Genomic DNA, 22390 nt, shown 5'->3' with positions numbered 1-22390 from the left:
GTATTGTTTCCCAAACAGAGTGGATGTGGCCAGACACTGAAGTTAGCTTTAAAAGATATGTGCTCAGGCCCTATTTCTACCACTTTCTAATTTGGCAAGCTTCAAGTCTTAGCTTTCCCAGCCATAAAATGGGGTTGAGAATACCACACTTGCTTATGCTGGGGCCAAATGAGATGATGTAAATGTGAAGGAATTTTTCATTAATAATTATATGTTAAAACTTCAGCTACCACTTATATCATCATCATCATTATCATTCATGAAACTTTCAACCCAAGTAGAAGTCACAACTTTCTGACTTCCTTCTTTTTTTTTTATACATCTTTATTGGAGTATAATTGCTTTACAATGGTGTGTTAGTTTCTGCTGTACAGCAAAGTGAATCAGCCATATGCATACATATATCCCCATATCCCCTCTCTCTTGAGCCTCCCTCCCACCCTCCCTATCCCACCCCTCTAGGTCGTCACAAAGCACCGAGCTGATCTCCCTGTGCTATGCAGCTGCTTCCCACTAGCTACCTATTTTACATTTGGTAGTGTATATATGTCAGTGCTACTCTCTCACTACATCTCACTACTCGCCTTCCCCCGTTGTGTCCTCAAGTCCGTTCTCAACATCTGCATCTTTATTCCTGCCCTACTACTAGGTTCATCAGTACCAATTTTCTAGGTTCCATATATATGCGTTAGCATACGGTATTTATTTTTCTCTTTCTGACTTGCTTCACTCTGTGTGACAGGCTCTAGGTCCTTCCACCTCACTACAAATAACTCAGTTTCGTTCCTCTTTATAGCTGAGTAATATTCCATTGTATATATGTGCTGCATCTTCTTTATCCATTCATCTGTCCGTGGACATTTAGGTTGTTTCCATATCATGGCTATTGTACATAGTGCTGCAGTGAACATTGTGGTGCATATATCTTTTTGAATTAAGGTTTTCTCAGGGTATATGCCCAGTAGTGGGATTGCTGGGTCATATGGTAGTTCTATTTTTAGTTTTCTAAGGAACTTCCATACTGTTCTCCATAGTGGCTGTATCAATTTACACCCCCACCAACAGTGCAAGAGGGTTCCCTTTTCTCCACACCCTCTCCAGCATTTATTGTTTGTAGATTTTTTTGGTGATGGCCATTCTGACCGGTGTGAAGTGATACCTCATTGTGGGTTTGATTTGCATTTCTCTAATCATTAGTGATATTGAGCATCTTTTCATGTGTTTGTTGCCCATCTGTATGTCTTCTTTGGAGAAATGTCTATTTAGGTCTTCTGCCTATTTTTGGATTGGGTTGTTTATTCTTTTGATATTGAGCTGCATGAGCTGCTTGTATATTTTGGAGATTAATCCTTTGTCTGACTTCCTTCTTGAGTGAACCAAAATCTGTCACCTATACAGTAAGACTTAATTTTTTTTTTTTTTTACTTTTTCTGTTGCTTGTTTGAAGATTAGTAATAAACCATAGCAAATATTAGGTGTGTTTGTGTGTGTGTCTATCTGTCTCTCTGTCCATCTGACTTAGTCTTTGCAACCCATTTGAGATTTAAGTGATGAACCACTAAAATGGCCTAATAGAAACATTTCTTAAGAAATATGAAAGGGATGAACTTAGAAACCAGGGGGGAAAAGTTAGAATGCTCTAAGCAATTCTTAGAATAGAATATTGAGTTCAGCCTAATATTATTTATGTTTGGGGCCCATGTGAGTTCTGTCACTTTATGCAGAATTTATTTGCATAGCCTAATCAAATAACCATATATTCTCTTCATGTTACAGTCATTTTGGCGTCATCTGATGTACTAGTGTTCCCATAATTAGGCTGGTTAATGCAAAGAAGCCAGGATAAAGTCAGGGCAGAGATGAATATGAATTAGCATTGGCACTTGGATTAAAACTGAGAAAAGCTGAAGTAGCCCGGAGTAGGCATTGTCTCAGTGAGCATCTTTTCACTTGGCAGTTTACCTTATCTGAAGTCTTCCTTGGTCTCCTCCCAACTGTTGTATGTTGGGTGCAAGTAGAAACTCTTAGTGGAGCATATTGCTTTCATATCTGAGGTTAGATTTGAAGAATTTTCTTCATCTGTTTCCACTCAAATATTCTACTCTCACACTGAAATAAATATATTCTGAAACTCCATTCTGTAACTATAGAAACCCTGATCTTCAGTGCGTTTCAGCTGGAAACACAAAAGAACTCTTAAGTTAAAGAGGAGTATGTTGTTCATTATTGATCTATGAACAGCTTAGATTTCATAAGCCATTAAGTTTCTGTAGATTCAGGGTTTTTTCCTCTCCTTTTTCTTTCCCCATTTTTGAAATTAGAGCTAGCCGTACTTAAACAAAAAAAATGATGCTAAAACAATGCAATGAATATGATTTTAGTTCAACTGTTATTTATTGAGGACTTGCTATAATACACTGAGTGATATGTGGACTTGCCTTCAAGGAACATACAGCCTTGTATGCGTAACTCAAAAATAAACAAGACACAAGGAAACGAGATAACACCAATACAGACATACAAATAAATGTCATGGGGCTTAGAGGAAAGAATGATCATGTTTAATTAGAGAGGCTCAAAAAAGAATCAGAAGTATTTAACTTCTCTTACCTCTTTTCAAGCCTCATCCTTCAAATAGGCACAAGTCCTGCCAGCTTTATGTTATTAATATTTCTCCAACCCTTCTCTCTCCTCCACCTCATTATCACTCCTCATCATTTCTTGCCTGGATTATGGCAGTAGCTTTTAAATAGGCCTCCTGCTTCCCACTGTTCCTTCCCTCCTCCACTCTATCTTCCTCCTCCCCCAGTCATGTATTTAAAATGCTAATGTCTATCACTTCTCAGCTTTATAGCTTCTAATAAGTCATGAGGATTCCCCAAAGGAAAACCCCATGTCCTCAGAGTAGACGGATACCCTTTATAAGGAGGTCTCGCCACCTCTTCAGCCTCATGTCCCTGTGCTGTAGGTACCCTGTACCAGAATCTTCCTGCAATCTTTAGCTTGATCATATCCTCGGGTCATGGTACATGTTGTTCCTCCTGTCTGGGAGATTCTCCCTAAACTTTTCCCACTGACAAGCTCTTTCTCACCATTTAAGTCTCACATAAATTGACACCTCCTCCAGGAAGCCCTATCCTCGGGTCATGGTATATGTTGTTCCTCCTGTCTGGGAGATTCTCCCTAAACTTTTCCCACTGACAAGCTCTTTCTCACCATTTAAGTCTCACATAAATTGAAACCTCCTCCAGGAAGCCCACCCCATTGCTTTCTACCCCCTCTTTATCTTCCTCCAATGAGATAAATATGCCCATATTGCTATCAGCAATCTTTTGTGCAGCAATATCTGTCTTTTTATCCCTTTGTCCCTGCCAAGAACACATTACTATGTGTTCATTATAGTCGTGCTTTTTAATTTTTTTTCTTTGTTCCCCAGCACCTTACTTGATACAGGGTAGGCATTCAATAAGTGTTTGATGAATGAATGAAGGTGAAATAATGAAAACTGCAGAGATGGCAGCAGAAGGACACTGGGGCAAAGGAAAAGTTCAAGATTATCTGTAACATGTTTGTTTTTGAGGTGAAGGTAAATAAATACCCCAGTATTCCTAAAGGGAAGGGAACAAAAGGAAACAAAAAGAGAGAAGGAGTTATTAGGAGATGAGAGCTTACTTAGCTTCCTAGGTATTCATCTATGTGGACTGTGATTTCTTGAAATAGATTTTGATTGATTCAGGCATTTAAATAACAAATATTGGGGTTTTGTTGCTTCCTAATACGTGACTCTCAGTACATGTAACACAAAAATTGCAAGGAATGTGTTAGCAGCTTAGAGATATCATACCAAGACTTTTTATACTGAACAAAGAAGAGAAATATTTTAAATATTTTAAAACACATTTTATTTGAGCTGTAGGATAAGAAGAGGTGTTCTTCATTTGATAAGAAACTTAATCATAAATGCCTTGCCATAGACTCTTTATTTTCCATTTTCTTTAGGGTAGAAAGAAAGGAACGTGCCCGATTGAAGACAGTGAAGTTTAATGCAAAACCTGGAGTGATTGATTCAAAAGGGGTAGGTACAAAATAATCGGAACATTAAATTCTCTCGTTTGCCATGGATTTAACTATAATTGACATTTAAGCTGTTGGTAACAAACAGATTATGGAGCTACTGGACAGTAGAGCACTGTTATAAATGTATTGCTATGCAGTGATGTAATTTCTGATGAAGTAGATTTATGATAAATAAATTTTGGGAGTAAAGCTGCTAGTGGTCAGCAGAAATGATGTGTTATGAAGGTGATGTAATGACTATAGTGAGGAAGAAAAAGAATAGTTTCAATGTTATTTCTTTAATTTTTTTCTTTTAAATTAAATATTCTAGAAGGATAGATTCCATAAAAGATACCTGCTCATCATAAAATATGTCTAGTCCTTTACATATTATAAAGTCAGGATAGTCATGGAAATATACATATGGATCACCTAAGTGAATACATGGATTGTTGTGACAGACATAGAAAAGAAGAAAGTAAACAAATGAAATTTAGAGTTATGCAACCATCACCACAGTCAATTTTAGAACATTTCATCACCCCATAAAGAAATCTGTAGCTGTCACTTCCCTCTCCCTCAACCCCAGCCCCTCCCCACCCAGCCTAGGCAACTGCTAATCTACTTTGTCTCTGTATATTTGCCTATTCTGGATAGTTCATATAAATGGAATTGTATACTATGTGGTCTTTTGTGACTGCTTTTTTCACTTTACATAATGTTCTCAAAGTGCCTCTGTGTTGTTGCATAAACAAATACTTTTTTTCTTTTCATTGCCAAACAATATTCCATTGTATGGATATACCTCATCTAATTTATCCACTCATCAGGTGATGGACATTTGCATTGTTTCCACTTTGGGACTGTTATGGATAATGTTGCTATAAATATTTGTGCGCAAATTTTTGTGTAGACATATACTCTTATTTCCATTGGGAATATACCTAGGAGTGGAATTTCTGGGTCATAATGATAGCTCTATATTTAACATTTTGGGGAACTGCCAGACTGTTTTCCAAGGTGGCTATAACATTCTACATTCCCACCATCAGTGTATAAGGGTTCCAGTTTCTCTGCATCCTCACCAACACTTGTTATTATATGTCTTTCTGCCTATAGTCATCCTGTTTGGTCTGATGTGGTATCTCATTGTGGTTGTGATTTTTATTTCCCTAATGACCACTGGTATTGAACATCTTTTCATGTGCTTATTGACCATTTGTATATCTTCCTTGGAGAAATGTCTATTCAGATCCTTTGCCCATTTTAAAAATCGGGTTCCTTTGTTGTTGTTGAGTTGTAGAAGTTCTTTGTATATTCCAGATATTAATCTCTTATTAAATATATGCTTTCCAAATATTTTCTCCCATTCTATGAGTTGTCTCTCTTGATAGTGTCATTTGATTCACAAAAGTTTTTAATTTTGACAAAGACCAATTTATCTTATTTTTTCTTTTGTTACTTGTGTTTTTGGTATTATATCTAAAAAACCAAGGCCATGAAGATTTATGCCTGTATTTTCTTCTAAGAATTTTGTAGTTTTAGCTCTTACATTTAGGTGGTTGATCCATTTTGAATTAGTTTTTGTATACAATATGAAGTAGGGTTGCAATTTCATTCTTTTGCACATGAATTGTTTTCTGTTTTATTTTTGGATTGTTCACTGCAAGTGTATAGAAATACAGTTATTGTGTATATCAATCTTATATCCTGCTACCTTGCTAGATCCATTTATTAATTGTAGTAGCTTTTTGGTAGATTCCTCAGGATTTTCTATCTACAAGATCATGTCATATGTAAAAAGAGAGAGTTTTACTTCTTTCTTTCCAATCTGGATGACTTATTTCTTTATCATAACTGATTGCCTTGTCTAGAACTTCCAGTGTTGGATGGAAGTCGCAAAAACAGTCATCCTTGTCTTGTTCCTGACCTTAAGGGGAAAGCATTTAATCTTTCCTATTAAGTATGATGTTAGCTGTGGGTTGTAAAGCTTTTTAAATTTAGTATTTTTAAGTGATAGTACTAGTATCTTACTGCTATATCGTAAAATACCTTTCCCCACCTTCTGCCTTCCTATTCTCTTTCTCTTCATCTCCTTTCCTTTACTTTTCTGTTCTAATCATTTTGGCTGTGAACATCACACAGAACCACAAGTTTAGGTCAATAGATGTCACCATGAAAAACGACAAGAAAAGCTCAGAAGTTTTGAGCCCTAAACCACAACACTGCCCTTTGTATTTTGAAGTAGAAGCGTCACTGGGCAGTCCAGTCATTGACATAATAATTTACTTTCCCCTAAAACATTCAGGTGAAATGGGAATTTATTTAAACATGGTGTCACTCTTAAAAAAAAAGAAAAAATGAGGCTGTATGTCATCATGCATGGAGTCCTTTCAAACAAATACTGCTTCCATACAAAGGGGTAGGATTTTTCATTGATTCTTGGTGAGAATTTAAGAATAGATTTCCTGTTTGTTTCATGTATATAGTTGGATATACATCAGAGAATTTTTGTTGAATACCTACCATGTGCCAGACTCAGGATTAGAACTTGTGAAAGATACAAAGTGTAACATAGGCCCTTCCCCTCAAGAGCTCCTAATATCAGTTAGAGCCCAGATGTCTTTTTGGTAAGGCCAAAACTTGTGTTTTTTTTAAATCATATTGCTAAGTACAGTTAGGTATGAGCCAATGAATAGAATATAAATTCTAGGACTTGAATGACTGTTGAAGGAGAGGCAGTGATCATGTGGAAAGGGAAACCCTGGACTGAAAGTCATGAGAGTCAGGTAGCCTGGTTTCTGGTTTCAGTTCATTACTAAGTCACCACTGCTCTTTGGACCTCGTTAGCAAAACAGCAGCTTTGAACTACATCAGGGATGTCAAACAAGTTTCATCTCCTATGGAAACCGATGAATTGATGGTTTCTAACTAGAATATTGTGTTGAAAATGACTCTGAGGCCATATGTAACTTCAACAGAAGTGTTATGATTGATTAGTCATGCCTAGCACAACATTGGGAATTGTTCTCTATTTGAGGTCCCCGGATTCAATGATTTTTTAAGGTGCCTTCCAGCAATAATTCTCCATGAGCCTGTGAATTAAGAAATAATAAACCAAAATTTTCTAAGTCCCCATGAGAACAATACATCAATGAGAAGACTCTTGCCCTGAAGTAGAAAGCAAAGGACAATTAAAAGAAACTGCACTGAAGAAAGGCCAACTCTGTGGAGAGTTGGGAAAGTCAAGAGATGCCACTCACTCTGAGCCTTGGACAAGGACTACAGAAATAAGTCATTATTACAAAGGCCTCAGTCTCTGGGGCCCTGGGGTAAATTCAGCATAATCTGAAGAGGAAAGATGTTTGGAATGAGAAAGAGAATGGGATATTTTAAGTAACTTTATCATTAGATGGCATTCACAGAGCATTGTGAGATGTTGGGGATTCAGAGTGAAAGCCATGGTTACTGCCCTGGAGGATCTTAGAATCAATTAGTATGTATAAAGCAGGCTGTGACAAGAGCCTTAGTAGTAGTGTGTACAAGAGCTGTGGGGATTCAAATGAATGGATGTGGAAATGACCAGAGAGCACTTCATAGAAGGACTTGGGCTTTAATTGGCCTATCAGTGCTTTAGTTACTTTTCCAGAACTGTTCAATAATTTTTAAAAATTGAGTGCTGCACACCACGAGGTACCATGCTAGGTGCCTTGTAGGGCAGCAAAGTGATTAAAAAGGCAAAGACTTTTTATACTTTTATAAAAAGTATACTTTTTATACTTTCATACCATGGAGCTCACAAAGAGAAATATAAGCAGGCAAACAATGGTGATACAATATCACTGATGATCCCCATAAATTTAGGGAATTAGTCTCTATTTTAAGTATCAGGAGATTGCACCTCAGGAAGATTAACTAATTTACCTAAGATCACACAGCTAGTATGTACAAAAGTCAGTTTTAAATTCAAATCATTTTGACAGTAGAACATTTGCCCTTTTCATTCCTTCACACTATCCCTTATTCTGTTGGAGGTCAGAAGAAGAGAGTTATTAATTATGCCTTGGATAAGAGAGAAGACTTCCAAGAGAAGGTGATACCTCAACGAGATCTTGAAGTTTGAGTAAGAGTTTGCCACACATAAGAAACAGCATGTACATGAAGGTGGAAACCGTAGGCATATTGGAGTAAGGCCAAGCAGTTCAGGGACACCAGATGGAAGGTGTGGATGGTGTGGTGGGAGTTGTAGCTAATGGGGCTGACTGGGAAGATTTGGAAGGTTGGGAAGCTTGTATGGAAAGCCTGACTATGAGCTTTGATGCTTCCTGGGTTTGGAGAGTATCTGTGAGGAAATCTGAGGCTCTCCATTACAAAGTGCCCATTTGCTACAAATGAAATGCCCAGGCTTTCTGTCCACCTCATGTGCCTTCACAAAGTCTGTGTCTACACATGCAAAGACAAGTGGACAGTTGTGTCAGTAACCCAGATAATTCCAGCCTACCCAGACCCAAGTGGCCATATGTTTGGATGGATCTCCTTGAGAACTGTCTCAGTGCCCCAGATCTCAATGCACCCAAGCTTTCCTGAGAATGTCAGCTAAATTTCTAATGAATCTCCATTCAAACTAGCTTCTGGTGAAAACTTAATCACCACCTTAATTTCTTTCATTGTTCTTCTATCTTTTTTATCAATTTTCTAATCAGCCATTCTATTTTATTTATTGAGACATTTAAGAAATTGTATAATCTTCAGAATCAACCTGTTTTCCATTGAAAAATCAGTGGTATTTAGTGATTTATGCTAAATTTTGTTTTATTTTTATTTAAAAGTCCCTATAATTTAAGGAAGGGAAATATATGTCTGGAAGAGTATGAGAGAACTATTAATATTCTTACTAAATGTCAGCAATGTGCAATGTATAAGGGTTCCCTTTGCATTGTAAATCCTTTCTAAAGTAAGGTAGGCTATAACTAACTAGTCCTATTTAGCCACAGGCTGGTACAAAACAGAAGTGATAGGTATTACTCAAAGTAGTAGGAGTATGCATTGTAGAAACCTAGACAGCTTACACACTTCTCTTAATCACCACAACAAAACTTGAAGGGAAATCATTTATTCCCTCTTTATAGATTTAAAGAAACTGAGGCTTGGAGAGGTGAAGAAATCTGAACCCATGTCTGATTGATTCCAAAACCCATAATCTGTTTACTATAGCATGCTCTCTCCCTTGTTAAAACCATGTCGCATATGTGCATTTTAAGAAAAATGAAGAAATAAATTGAATTGGGTTTAGCTTTGTCAAAAACTAACTTCGGCTTAAACTTAAATTCTAAAAGGGGGAAGCTGGTTTCCTTGATGATGTGCATCTTTCTGTATTGAGAACATTTCTGAAGGGAGCTTGGGGGCCGCACACTTTCTCTGTTGTGGTATGCCAGACTAAAATGAAGTCTTGGAAAACATGTTTCAGTCATTTAATAAACTTTTATTAGGTGCCAATACAGGGCAGCTTGCTGCACAATGTGGACCAAGATGAGTAAGTCATGGTCACTGCCCTGAAGGAGCAGGGATACTAGGGGAGAAAATGGGTCTCCACAGGGAGGAAGCGATTCATACTAAATAAGAGGGACAGGAAGCTTGCTCTGAAGTTCAGGCTCCCCTGAACTTGATTCTAGCTTGGAAGCTGGGGGGATTTGAATTGGGGAGCCTTGAAAGATTAGTAAAGCTTGCAAGGAATGGGCAGTGGCGTAGGAATGAGATACAGGACACATAGGAAGTAAAACACGGTTTGCTTTCACTTCAAGCAACAGTTGATGAAGAATGGAAACTCAGAACTGGAAAGTAAGACTCAGGTCAGTTCTGGTGCTTTAAATTTTCCAAGAAGCTTGTACTTAATCCTGTAGACAGTGAAGAATTTTAACAGTTGTGACCAAACCCAACCTAGTGATTTCCTCTGGGCTCCACCCTTAATGTATCTGGATTGCTGCCCAAATGTCACTCCCAGGCAGAACTCCAAACTTACTCATCTTTGTGCCCCTAGCATTTAGCACAGTGTCTGCCGGACACATATTGGCTACTCAGTCCACCCTTTTTAGAGGAAAGGTGAGTGAATGATCAAAAGTAGGTTTCCAAGAGGTCAGTCTGGCGACCACGGGAAAGACAGATTGGAGGGGAGAGAGACTGACATTGGGGGATGTTGGGATAGCTAAAGCAGTGTTGTGGGTACAAGAAAATCTGAATTTCAAACAGTGGCAACGGAAAGGAAAATAGGGAACTGTTACTAAAAAGATCAGAGAGGACCATCATCCTTGGACATCTGACCTCATATTCTGTTTCCTTTTCTAAAGCCTCCCTTTCAGAGGGCATGCTGACTGGGAGAAGGGGACATGGGGCAAATGGAGGTATTGGTGATAGGATAGGATAGGATTGGTGATAGCAGTCTCCCTGAATCAAACTGGAGCTAGCATTAAGAAGCCTCAGTTCTGTTTCATATACTCTTGGAAATTCCCATATGGTCATTGGATCCTACTATGTCATTTACAGATGAAGACACTGAGAATCATTTTTCTGGAACACACAGAGAGTTAGTAGCAGAGCCTGCCATTGAATCATTTATCAAAAAAGTGACTTGACAGTCAGTGTTTTGTTAGCAAGATAGGAATTATGTTTGCTTCATCAGGGTGAGTTATGAGGATTGCTTTTGTAACAGCTTCAAAGTGACATTTTGAGTTTCAAAGGAAGGGTTATTACTGCCCTCAAAAAAAGGGAAACCTTCTTAATAGAGCTAGTTTTGGGGTGGCCAGAGCCCAGTGAAGAGCTCAGATGTCCAGAGTGACCTAGAGATTCAGGAAGGATGGGGTGAAAGGAGAGCCATACTGCCTCAGTCCACAGCCATCAGGAAGGCAGCATTTCTGCTCAAAGTTCATAAACTCAGGAAAGGCTACCCCTCAGGTTCTTTATTATCACTTCCCTCTTCCAGGCCTTCTACGAGTTTCCCAGTTGTTCTTCCTGGCTCTAGCCTTTCTCCTCTGATTCTTTCCCCATACTGCATGCAGGGTGGTTTTAACCAGTCTAACATTTTTACATAAAGAGCCAAGACAGGGTTGTGTCCGGGGAATTCTGCAGTGTCACCAGCGCAGCGTGGGAAGAGCCGCTAACTCACTATATTTTCTTTTGAAAGTGATAATCACATTTTTCCAAACCTTGAGCTCCCACGTCCACTGAGAGCCATGTGAGCAGCACACAGATAATTCTCTGGTTAAAGAAATGCTAGTGGCTTCTCTGCAGATGGTTCTCAGAGGGGCCTACAGTTGAGTTTCCTTCTCTGATACATGTAAGGAGGGTCCCTATCTCAACCTTGAAAGCCAGCTGAACTCAACGAACATTTTTTACTGAATAAATACATGTGATTTTACTTACTCCTCATAGGATATTTGTCAAGTTACTAATGAGGGAACTGCTAGTCTGTGGAATGGAATGGAGAATAAATCATGTTCCTTGTGTGTTTCTGTGCATATTTATTTCTTGGGTCACCTCCCTTGTAGGTCCAAAAACTACCATTGTTGAAACAACCAAGTTAATCTGCAACCTCATATACTAAATTTAGTATAATTAATAACTGACAAAATCTGTCCACTACACACATACACATTCATTTTTACAGTATGTTTTAGTTTGTTCAGTTCTTCCACCTTAATAATATTGTTAAAACACCTTTTTGTTGTTGTTTTGTACATTTTGACTCGAATGTGTTTGAATAACCTCATCCCCAGGAGGAAAAAAGTACAAAAGTTGTAAATTTTTTAAAATACCTTTGAAATTCAGTGTTATCTTCATTGCCTAATTAGGCTAAAGCTTTCACTTCATGAATGTTAGAAAGAATATGGTAAATTGAAACATAATAGATTCACTTGCTCATAGTGTATCCTCCCCTCTAATGTTTTCAGTTTTTTAACAGACATTTGTTGAGGCCGTACTATGTGCCACATACCAATTTAAGCAGTGGGAAGTACACCATGAATAAGACAGGGTTCCAGCCTGTAGGAATCATAAAATGTTCTGTGGAGATAAACATATCAGCAAATGACAAATAGAATCCACTAAGCGTTGAGTGGGAAGTGAGACCAAAATACTATTTGAACTCAGACCTGGAATACTTAAGCCTCTCTTGGAGTTCATAGGCAAGTTCCTAGAAGATATAATGTCCCAAATGAGCCTTGAAGGATCAGTAGAATCTAGTGTGAAAGGCTGGAAAGACCTCTGTATTTTGTAGGCAGAGGGGAGGGCATGTAAAGACAGGAAGCAGCCCAGTGTGTGCAGGGAAGCCAAAGAAGCCTCGTGTTACTTAAATACAAGAGCTTAAGTACAAAGCTGCAAGTGTCAGCCAAGAAGGCAGAGGGGAAGTCAGGACCCAGATCTCGAAGGCAGTGGGGAGGCTTTGGAGGATTTGAGCAAGATTAGATTAGAACTTTAGCAGATCGCTCTCCTGCTGTGTGGAGTAAATTTCCAAAAGGAGGCAACCCTAGACAGCTGGAGTCCATTTTAACAATGCAGGTGAGACATGGAGTTAGCCTAACCTAGGATGACAGAGTAGCGACAGAGAGGAAAGAAGAGACCAGAAAATATTTAGCCTGAGGCACCTATATCAGCATCAGCTGAGGCTCTTTATTAAAAATGGAGATGCCCAGGCTCAAACCCAGCCCTGTGGAATCAGAATCTCTGGGGATGGAGATAGGAAAGTTGCATTTTAATAAGCTCCCAGGAAAATTCTATAGGCTTGCTAAAATTCGAGATACACAGGTGTAGCAGAAAGGTTTGATATCACACAGAATGACCAGTTTCTATCAGAATTATCATAATATATCTAAGCCTTAATCACCTGATATGTAAAAATGGAAATCATATTAAAAGAGATAATATATGTAAAGTACCTAGAAATATTAGTCCCCTACCCCACCTCCCCCGCACGCGCGCACACACACACACACACACACACACACACACACACACACACACACACACACACACACTGTGCTATGGGCAGAGAGGGAGGGAGGGTTGGCCCTACAGCCTTGCCGTACACCTACTGGCACAGGGGTGTTCCTGACTATATGTTTGCTGACTTTATGACTAGGCAGGAAGGTAGAGGTGGCAGCAGACTAATCTCAGTCTTCCACTCCTGTCCCTGCTGTTGGCTGCTATCAGGATTGTTTCTGAGTTCTCTACCATGTTGTGTAATTATCTGTGGAAAATTCCAGAACAGACTTGGATCAGTGCTTACTACATTGGAGAACTGCTGCCTTCTCTTCAGTATGCCAGTTACTCTGAACATCCATAGACTGCCTTATGTTCTACAGGTTATTTTTATAGGCATTGCTCATTTGCGTCTTATGAAAATTCTTAATATGCCCATTTTATGGATGAGAAAACTGAAGCTTAGAAAGGATGAATAACTTACCCAAGTTCACAGAGCTAGTAAGTGACAGAGCTGGGCCCTGCATGATGACATATTGTGTGAGCAGAGTAGAATAATTGATTCTTTAAGGCATTTTATATATGAACTCATTCTAGATGTTATTAGCATAGCTAATTCTATCTATTTAATTAGTGATGCTAAGGCTAAAGTAATATAAATAGGAGATGTATAATTTGTGGTTATATAAATAACAAGTATAGTTTCGTCAGATGAGAACACTGACTTTTTGTTCAGTTTTCTTGCCGCTATTAATTCAGGGTGTTAAGTATTATGCAGAAAATTTGGCTCAAACCCATTTCTAATTTGGGAGTTATTCATGAATCAATTCTGACTCACTACAGGGCTTCCTTTAACCTGACTCTTTAAGGTAAAAGAGCCAGAGTCACACCTCAGAGCTTGCATGTTTCACTTTGCAAAAGTTTTTTTTTTTTTTTTTTAATGTATTTATTTGGCTGCATTGGGTCTTCATTGCTGCACGCAGGCTCTCTAGTTACGGCGAGTGGGGGCTACTCTGTTGCGGTGCACAGGCTTCTTACTGCAGTGGCTTCTCTTATTGCGGAGCACGGGCTCTAGGTGCGTGGGCTTCAGTAGTTGTGGCACACAGGCTCAGCAGTTGTGGCTCGCGGGCTCTTGAGTGCAGGCTCAGTAGTTGTGGTGCATGGGCTTAGTTGCTTCACGGCATGTGGGATCTTCCTGGACCAGGGTTCAAACCCATGTCCCCTGCTTTGGCAGGTGGATTCTTAACTACTGCGCCACGAGGGAAGTCCCTGCAAAAGTTTTTAACTCCTTAAAAGCTCAAACATCAGTACTGAAAGATAAAGATGCAGAAGCTACTGTCCAGTCGTCTGACTTCCTCAGTATAGTAATTATAGCCAGAGTCTCAACAAGCAAAAACAGTATATCTTGCTTCTTTTCAACTGTACACTGTGTTTATATGTCGGTAGAAAGTCTTTTTTTTTTTAATGACAGATCATGTAATATCTGAAAAACTTTCAGCAACAGCTTCCAGTATGTTCCTAATACTCATTAAAAAATACCTAATTACTTTGCCCTTTTATTTTAAAAAATAGCCTCTGAAATTAGACTGCCTTGGGTTCTATTCTTAGCTATTTGATCTGGAACTAGTAGCTTCTCTTTCTGAGACTCTGATTTTTCAACTGTAATAAAATCTAGAAAGTAGGTTGCAAGTTCCTTGAAGGCAGGGAATGTGATTTATTTAAGGCCTAAAATAGTTCATGGCACTCAACCAATAATTACTGAATTAAATAATGTGAGAGTAAAGAAGGTGATATGTTAGGAGAAAAGGTATATAAATTAGAGTGTACAGTCTACATGTTTTTTGCTGTAGTTTGTGAATGGAGAACTAGACAATTTACTGTTGGCGTTAAAGGAAGTTTCTCTTAATCTGAGTGTTATTTCCTTTCATTTCAATAAATAGATTTTGAGTATCCCTTATGTGCAGGAAACTGCTCTGACCACTGAGTGGGGACATGGATAAGTAAGGCCCCACCTCTGCCATTCCAGAGCTTACCTTCTAGTACACACACACACACACACACACACACACACACACAACAATATAGCACAAGGTGAAAAAGTTTAGTGAGGGGTGTACAGAGTCTTAATGGAGATTCAAAGGAGAGAAGAGGCCAGTCTGAGTGAGAGCAATTAAGAAATGATTCCAAGAAGAGGTAGCATTTTAGCTAAGTCTGTGAGGATTGAGTAAGATTTCAACAACTGTAGAATAATTGTAATTTTCACATTTAGAAAATAGTAGAAGCAAAAGTAAAGGAGTAGAGGGTATGTGACAACCATCAAGTACTATATTTGACTGGAACAAAGAACACACACACACACACACACACACAGAGGTAGTGGGGGAAGTAAGGTTGGAAATGTAGCTTGAGGTCCAGTGATGGAGGTATTGAGTATTCCATTAAAAAGTTCAAGGAGGCTGTTCTTTGGCTCTGGGACAGTGTAGTGACAGGATTTGTTTGTGAATAAAGACATTGACTCTTGTTGCTGGGAGGATGGGTGGTGGGTACCTGAGATAGACTGGAGTAGTGGGGCACCTTGGGGGAAGGTGCTGGAAGGACTCAGGTCACAGAGGCCTCAGAGATTGAAAGGTCACAGATAGCAATGGTGGTTAGCAGAGAATGTTGAAAATGTTATCCATGAACAAATGGAGGATCCCGAATGAGTTACTAATTGGTAGAGAAAGGGGTAAAGGCAAATCATGCAAAGTAACTGCACCCACGAGGATGACAATGGAAGGGAGCATGAACTTGATAGAACCCAGACTAAAAATTAAAATTGTACACATGCTTTTAGGCCTAGCCTCAAGCAGATATCTTCCTAACACCCCACGTCGAGATGGTTGCCTTACCTTCCAGTGCAAGTCTCCAGTACTATAGTTGCTGTGTGCTATTAAAAATCGGCACAGTTTATGATACCGAAATAACCACTGAATTGAACTGAAAACTAACCAGGGCAGATTCAATAAAACTGTCACTAAAGTACTTTTTTTAAAAAAATGAAACCAATTTTAGACTGATTGCCAGATTAAAAGCAGAAATGTGTTGTAATGGATCCACTCCAGTGGGATTAAGAAATTCTTCATGGATACTAGTAATAAGTCTTCATATTTACAGAACTCTTTGGTATATTATCCATGTCATAGATGAAGAGGCAGGGACCGAGGATTAAGTGACCTGTCCATAGTCACACAGCCAAGTGCTATCCTTTGGAGGCACATGAAGATCATTTCAGTTATTTAGCAAAAGTTTACAAGGTGTCTTTCATGCCCAGCACTGTGCTAGGGCTTGGGGGAAACAAAGATGCATTAGCCTTTGCTTGCTCTTGGCAAACATTGGATGGTCTGGGAAGGACTGGGATTTCCTTGGAAGTTGGCACTCTTAGTATATAATATTCCTCTGTAAAATGGGCTAGTAAGAGGGGTGCAGTAAACTTGCTTCATTAAGATGTGAGATAAACTAACAAAAAGAGACATAGTATGAAGGATATTTAGTCAAATCAAAATTACACTTTTCAAGAAAAACATCTGTGTGTAGCCCACTTGTTACCTATCTATCATAATGTAATAAGTGCCATGAATCTCCCACCTAACATGAAGGTATGAAACAATGAAAAGCATTTCATGGCCAAGGATTATGATTTATCAGATTCTGTGCACTTGGGGTCCATTTAGAGAAAAGGGGGAAAAATAACTCTTTCCATGAAGAAGAGGAATTTGTATACATAGGTACCAGTGACAAAGCTCAGGGAAACATCCTTTATTTGTTAGTAGTGATAAGGTGTAATGCAAAGAGTTGCCATTCATTTACAGTTCTGGGCAATTTGGGTGACACAACTACCAGGTGAGAGTTTTCCCAGTCTCACATGTATTGCAGGCACTTGTCAGTCTGAGTTAGAGCCTTCCTCACTTGAAAGGAAGCAAAAAGCTTGCAGAGTGCTATTTGCCTTTCACGTTTTGACAACTTCGTGAATATTTGTAAAGATTTTGTTACCACTTGTTGAAACTGGTATTTGGGCATTCTTGATGTGAATGGTTGTTTTTCCTGGAAGGCCCCAAGAAGCCACCGTTTCTCTCTGTAATTGGCTTGTACTCACCTGTCACGAAGAATTAGCACCTTAATGAATTTGGAGCACGTGTTCAATGTGAATGACAGAGCTTGTCACCTCCCATGGCTGCAGGCCATAGTGGAGGTGGTGTGGTGAGACACAAGCCCAGATTACAGTCAGAAAATAAATACATGAATTTATGATTGCTACTCAGTGCTATTTATGATTGCTTTCATTACTTTGTTAAAGGTAAGGAGTTCTTTCCCCCAGCGGACCCCCAAGAGTGGATAGAACTTTTTGTGTTTACCCCCTTCTCAGTAATAGGCAGAGTTCACATTTGGTAAATAAAGGATTTGGCTTTGATCAGTAAATGTGATAACTATATAGCTAACATTTACTGAAGGTTATTTATGAGCCAAAAGTTTTGCTAAATAGATTATAAGAATTTTTTTCATTAAATCTTCACAAAAACCCTATGAGGTGAAAACTACATAGTGGCATTTTTTAAAGAAAATAATCCTTCTTATCCCTGCCCAACCCCAAAGTGTTGACTAAATCCTCCGTGATGATGTTCCCCAAATATATAAGCATAAAATTAAGTGCAAATTTCTTACACTTATAGTTCTTATCATCTATAAAGTTAAAATAAATTTACAAATTAAATGCCATATACATTTAGCATTTATTTATATATTATAGCAACAAAATTCAAAATCACAACATAAATGTGATTGATGTTGTTTTAGTACTACTAAATCTTCACCTACAATGTAAACATGGTAGTGGCTGCCGTGTGGAAGTTTCTTTTGAGTTGTACCTGCTGCGTGTTAGGTGAAGACTCAATTCTCTCACCGCTACATTCACTGAAAAACCACTGCGGAGGTCCCAGGCTGGCTGTCACTCCTCCCCGTTTACCCAGCCCCTAGCTCTGACCCCTTGGGAGTCATTGAATGAATCATTATGGACCTCATTTATCATAATACAGATGCCTTCCGTGGCTGAATCCAAACTTGACAGTTTTCCTTGCCTGCCTTTCTGCAGAACTCAGCTGTACTCCCTTGGCACTGTCTGCACGTATGTGTCTGGGGCAGCACCTCTGCCCAGCCCCCATCCAAGCTGAGCAATGCTATTTTTAATCTACTGTGGGCTGAGAGACCCAAGGAATATGCTTTTTTTTTTCCTTTCATTTAATAGTAAGTAGGCTCTTCTCTGTGATGAAAGTGCTAAGACTTTGTTGGGTAGATTTTGTGCCTTCTATGTCAGCCGCAAAATTCTCCTCCTGCAGAATTTATATTCCAGGTACTTGAAGTGGTTGATTAAATGACAAAAGAATGATTTCTTGACTCTATTTGTGATTTCTGCAGAAAAATGTGTACTGTGCATTTAGTGCTCAATTATTCCTTCAATAGAAGTAAACATTCAATAGTATCACGTGTAACAGAGAGGTGCACAGTGCAGGTGAGCTGTCTCTTTGTCTTTCCTGCCTCTTCTCTGAGTTCCATCCTCCATGGAGTAGAGTGAGTCCTCTACTCCATCCGCAAAGCTTCTTACCATTCCTTAGTCCCACAGAACTGGGGAAGGGTGAAGGGGAGAAGAGGTGGCCTTGCGTCCTCTGTTGCGGCCTTTCATCTGCACAAACCGCCTTTTGCTGCTTCCCCACTGGACAATCTCCTACTCATTAAACCCCTAGAACAGTGCCCCAGAGCCTTCTCCAGCCTCCCCAGTGGCCTTGCTCCCTCCATGGTGCCCCCACAGCTTGTTGTAAGTAACTCCATCATAACGACTATAACAGTGTAGTAATGATTTGCTTAAACTGTGAGCGCCTCGTTTTGTGTTCCCAATGTTTATTATAGCCACATTATTGCCGAGGGGACACGCATGGTGGGTGAAACATCCCACATAACATTCAGCAAGAGCCAGCCTGAGAGTGTGAGCTTTTGCAATTCCTTTTCCCAGAGCGGGGTGCCATTTTCTAATTTGCACCAGGCACTTTTTGCCATTGGAGCCCTGAATATAAAGTTTGGCAAAAACAATAAATGCTTATGGCATAAAAATAATTATGATTTATTGAGCACTTACCATGGCTAAGCTCATACATGCCTGGTTGCATTTACCACTGCAATAGCCTGTGATGGAGGCATTAGTTATGCCACTCCTTTGGAATCTTCAAGTAATGGATATTGCTGTCAAATGTAGTATCTTCTCCTAGAGTATGCAGTCTTCAGCCCCTGAAATGAGGATTGAGAATGGGGAAAAAGTAATAATGTTGTTTATTAGATGCTAGCTATTTCCTAGGCACTATGCTAAGTGATGCAAGTATATTTTCTCACAAGTGAAACACAATTGTTACATGAACAGTATGTCCAGACAAGGTGCAAAGATGCCTCCCCTCGAACCAGGTTAGTAGCAGGAGGGAAGGAGAAAAAAAATGACAGAAATGCATAAGGAAGGGATTAAGGATGATGGCAAAGTTTCTGGTGGATACTTGAAAAAATTCCTCCCCATGCTCAAGAAACATTCTCTTTGGCTTTAAAGTGACAATCAGTTATAGTGACAGACTCACTCAGTGATCCCTGGTGTCTAACACAGAAGTAACAATGAACTTGCTGGGATGTGACATGAACATGAATAGGAAAGGGGTGTGTGTATGTGTAAGAGAGAGAGAAAAAGAAAAGGATGGAGGGAGGGAGGGAGAGGGAGAGAGAGAAAGAGATTGTTCTTAAAAGGAAGTTCTGGGGGTTTTGAAGGTGTTTTTATTCCCTTGAGGTGTGTATATATGTTTTCATGGTTTTTATCTCTGCACTCTAAAACCTTAGAGGATTTCAAATCTTAGTCAAGTGAAAAATCTGTACTTTTATCGGCTGCCGTTCAAAGTTTAGCAGGCAATGTTTGATTTTTCTCTCCCCAAAGAATGAACCATTGAGAAACCCTTAAGCCACTCACATCCTCTCACATTAGAACTACAATCTGCTCTCTTGACGAGCTCTGCTTGTCTTAGAAAACACAGTCTGCTAGCATATAGCATATGAAATGCACCTTAAAGGAAATATGTAGATGGAAGGCACAGTGTGGGCTAGACAGAAATGCCCAAGACACAGACCACCTCTCCACTCTCCTGCCACAAGACTGAACTCCCAGTGAGAGTCCTAATCCCTGTGGCTTATCCTGCTAAAATGAGGCTACAGGCCTAGGGCCCAGCAGTCTAAGCTATAATGGACTTGCCTTCATTTGTAAGGTGTACCCCTTCTTCCATTCAAGTATGAAGTAAGAATTGTTCAATCAGGCACAACCTTACAAAAAATACTATTTATTATTTGTACTTATTGGTTTGCCTGCAGTTACTCCTGAGACATGAATGCTGCAAGTGACCTTGTGCTTTGGGTCTGGAAGTGACATCAGATTGTGGGAGACAAAGAGCAAACCATCAGTTCCTGAAACTCAGTCATCGTCCAAGAGAATGAAGCTGAGTACCTCTCCTAGTTGAAGGAGGGAAGAAAAGGAGGGAACAGGCAAGGGGAGGAAGAGGAAAAATCCTCATTACATAAAGGACCTTCGAGGTCATCTCATTTATCTCCCTGATTGACAGAAGAGGAAGGTGATGCTCAGGGAGGGAAAGTGACTTTCCTAAGCTCATATGGACAGGAGGGGCCGGGGCCAGGAGTCTCTCCTTGGAGTTTCCATAGTGAGTATAGCCTGAGTATTTGCCTGTTGTCTGCCACTAGACAGTAAACCCCACAAGCAAAGCAAGTTACCTCTGTGAGCCTCACATGTTACCATTGGTGATAATGATGATAGTGATGGTGGGAAGTAGGGATGGTACAGATGAGGAAAATAAATCTTAGAAAGGTTCAATAACTTGCCCCAAGGCCACACAGCTAGTGAGTTTGATCAAACATATTAGCAAGAAAGACTCTTGAAAAGAAAATGTGTCTAGCAGAGAAGTGGTGTGCCTGGGCCCATCTGATGCCAGGACTGGGCTCTTTTTTTTTTTTTTTTTAACATCTTTATTAGAGTATAATTGCTTTACAATGTTGTGTTAGTTTCTGCTGTATAATAAAGTGAATCAGCTATACGTATACATATATCCCCTTATCCCCTCCCTCTTGCATCTCCCTCGCACCCTCCCTATCCCACCCCTCTAGGTGGTCACAAAGCACCAAGCTGATCTCCCTGTGCTATGCGGCTGCTTCCCACTAGCTATTTTACATTTGGTAGTGTATATATATCAATGCCATTCTCTCACTTTGTCCCAGCTTACCCTTCCCCCTCTCCGTTTCCTCAAGTCCCTTCTCTATGTCTGTATCTTTATTCCTGTTCTGCCCCTAGGTTCATCAGAACCTTTTTTTTTTTTTTTAGATTCCATATATATGTGTTAGCATACAGTGTTTGTTTTTCTCTTTCTGACTTACTTCACTCTGTATGATGGACTCTAGGTCCATCCACCTCACTACAAATAACTCAATTTCGTTTCTTTTTATGGCTGAGTAGTATTCCATTGTATATGTGTGCCACATCTTCTTTATCCATTCATCTGTTGATGGACACTTAGGTTGCTTCCATGTCCTGGCTATTGTAAATAGTGCTGCAATACACATTGTGGTACATGACTCTTTTTGAAATACGGTTTTCGCAGGGTATATGCCCAGGAGTGGGATTGGTGGGTCATATGGTAGTTCTATTTTTAGTGTTTTAAGGAACCTCCATTCTGTTCTCCATAGTGGCTGTATCAATTTACATTCCCACCAGCAGTGCAAGAGGGTTCCCTTTTCTCCACACCCTCTCTAGCATTTATTGTTTCTAGATTTTTTGATGATGGCCATTCTGACTGGTATGAGGTGATACCTCATTGTAGTTTTGATTTGCGTTTCTCTAATGATTAGTGATGTGGAGCATCCTTTCATGTGTTTCTTGGCAATCTGTATATCTTCTTTGGAGAAATGTCTACTTAGGTCTTCTGCCCATTTTTGGATTGGGTTGTTTTTTTGATATTGAGCTACTTGTATATTTTGGAGATTAATCCTTTGTCAGTTGCTTCATTTGCAAATATTTTCTCCCATTCTGAGGGTTGTCTTTAGGACAGGGCTCTTATCTCTTCCCCTTGCACACTCCTCACTGAACAAATACCTGGGAGCCTCTAGTGATGCTGGCCTCGCCCTGTAGCATCACACGCCTCCAAACAACAAACAAGGTTGTGAAACAAACCAGACTGTGAAACGAAGTAATTGGTCCCTCCCTTCCTGCCTGCAGTAGGACATAGTACGGATCCCCCTGCCATGGACA

The 22390-nt window shown here is 39.6% G+C and overlaps 1 protein-coding gene across 5 annotated transcripts in view; it reads left to right on the top strand.

The window, feature by feature from the left end:
* Positions 1-22390, top strand: part of DLG2 (discs large MAGUK scaffold protein 2) — a 1040068-nt gene that overhangs the window by 974232 nt on the left and 43446 nt on the right. For all 5 annotated transcript variants that reach the window (XM_007456974.1, XM_007456973.1, XM_007456975.1 and 2 more), the window contains one exon: positions 4000-4075. In XM_007456974.1, coding sequence (XP_007457036.1) covers positions 4000-4075 — 76 coding nt within the window. The remainder of the gene's footprint in view (positions 1-3999; positions 4076-22390) is intronic.

Source organism: Lipotes vexillifer, unplaced genomic scaffold (genome assembly GCF_000442215.2).
Source record: "Lipotes vexillifer unplaced genomic scaffold, Lipotes_vexillifer_v1.1 scaffold1457, whole genome shotgun sequence".
NCBI classification, from domain to species: Eukaryota; Metazoa; Chordata; class Mammalia; order Artiodactyla; family Lipotidae; genus Lipotes; species Lipotes vexillifer.
This window is presented reverse-complemented; position numbering and strand designations above follow the sequence as displayed.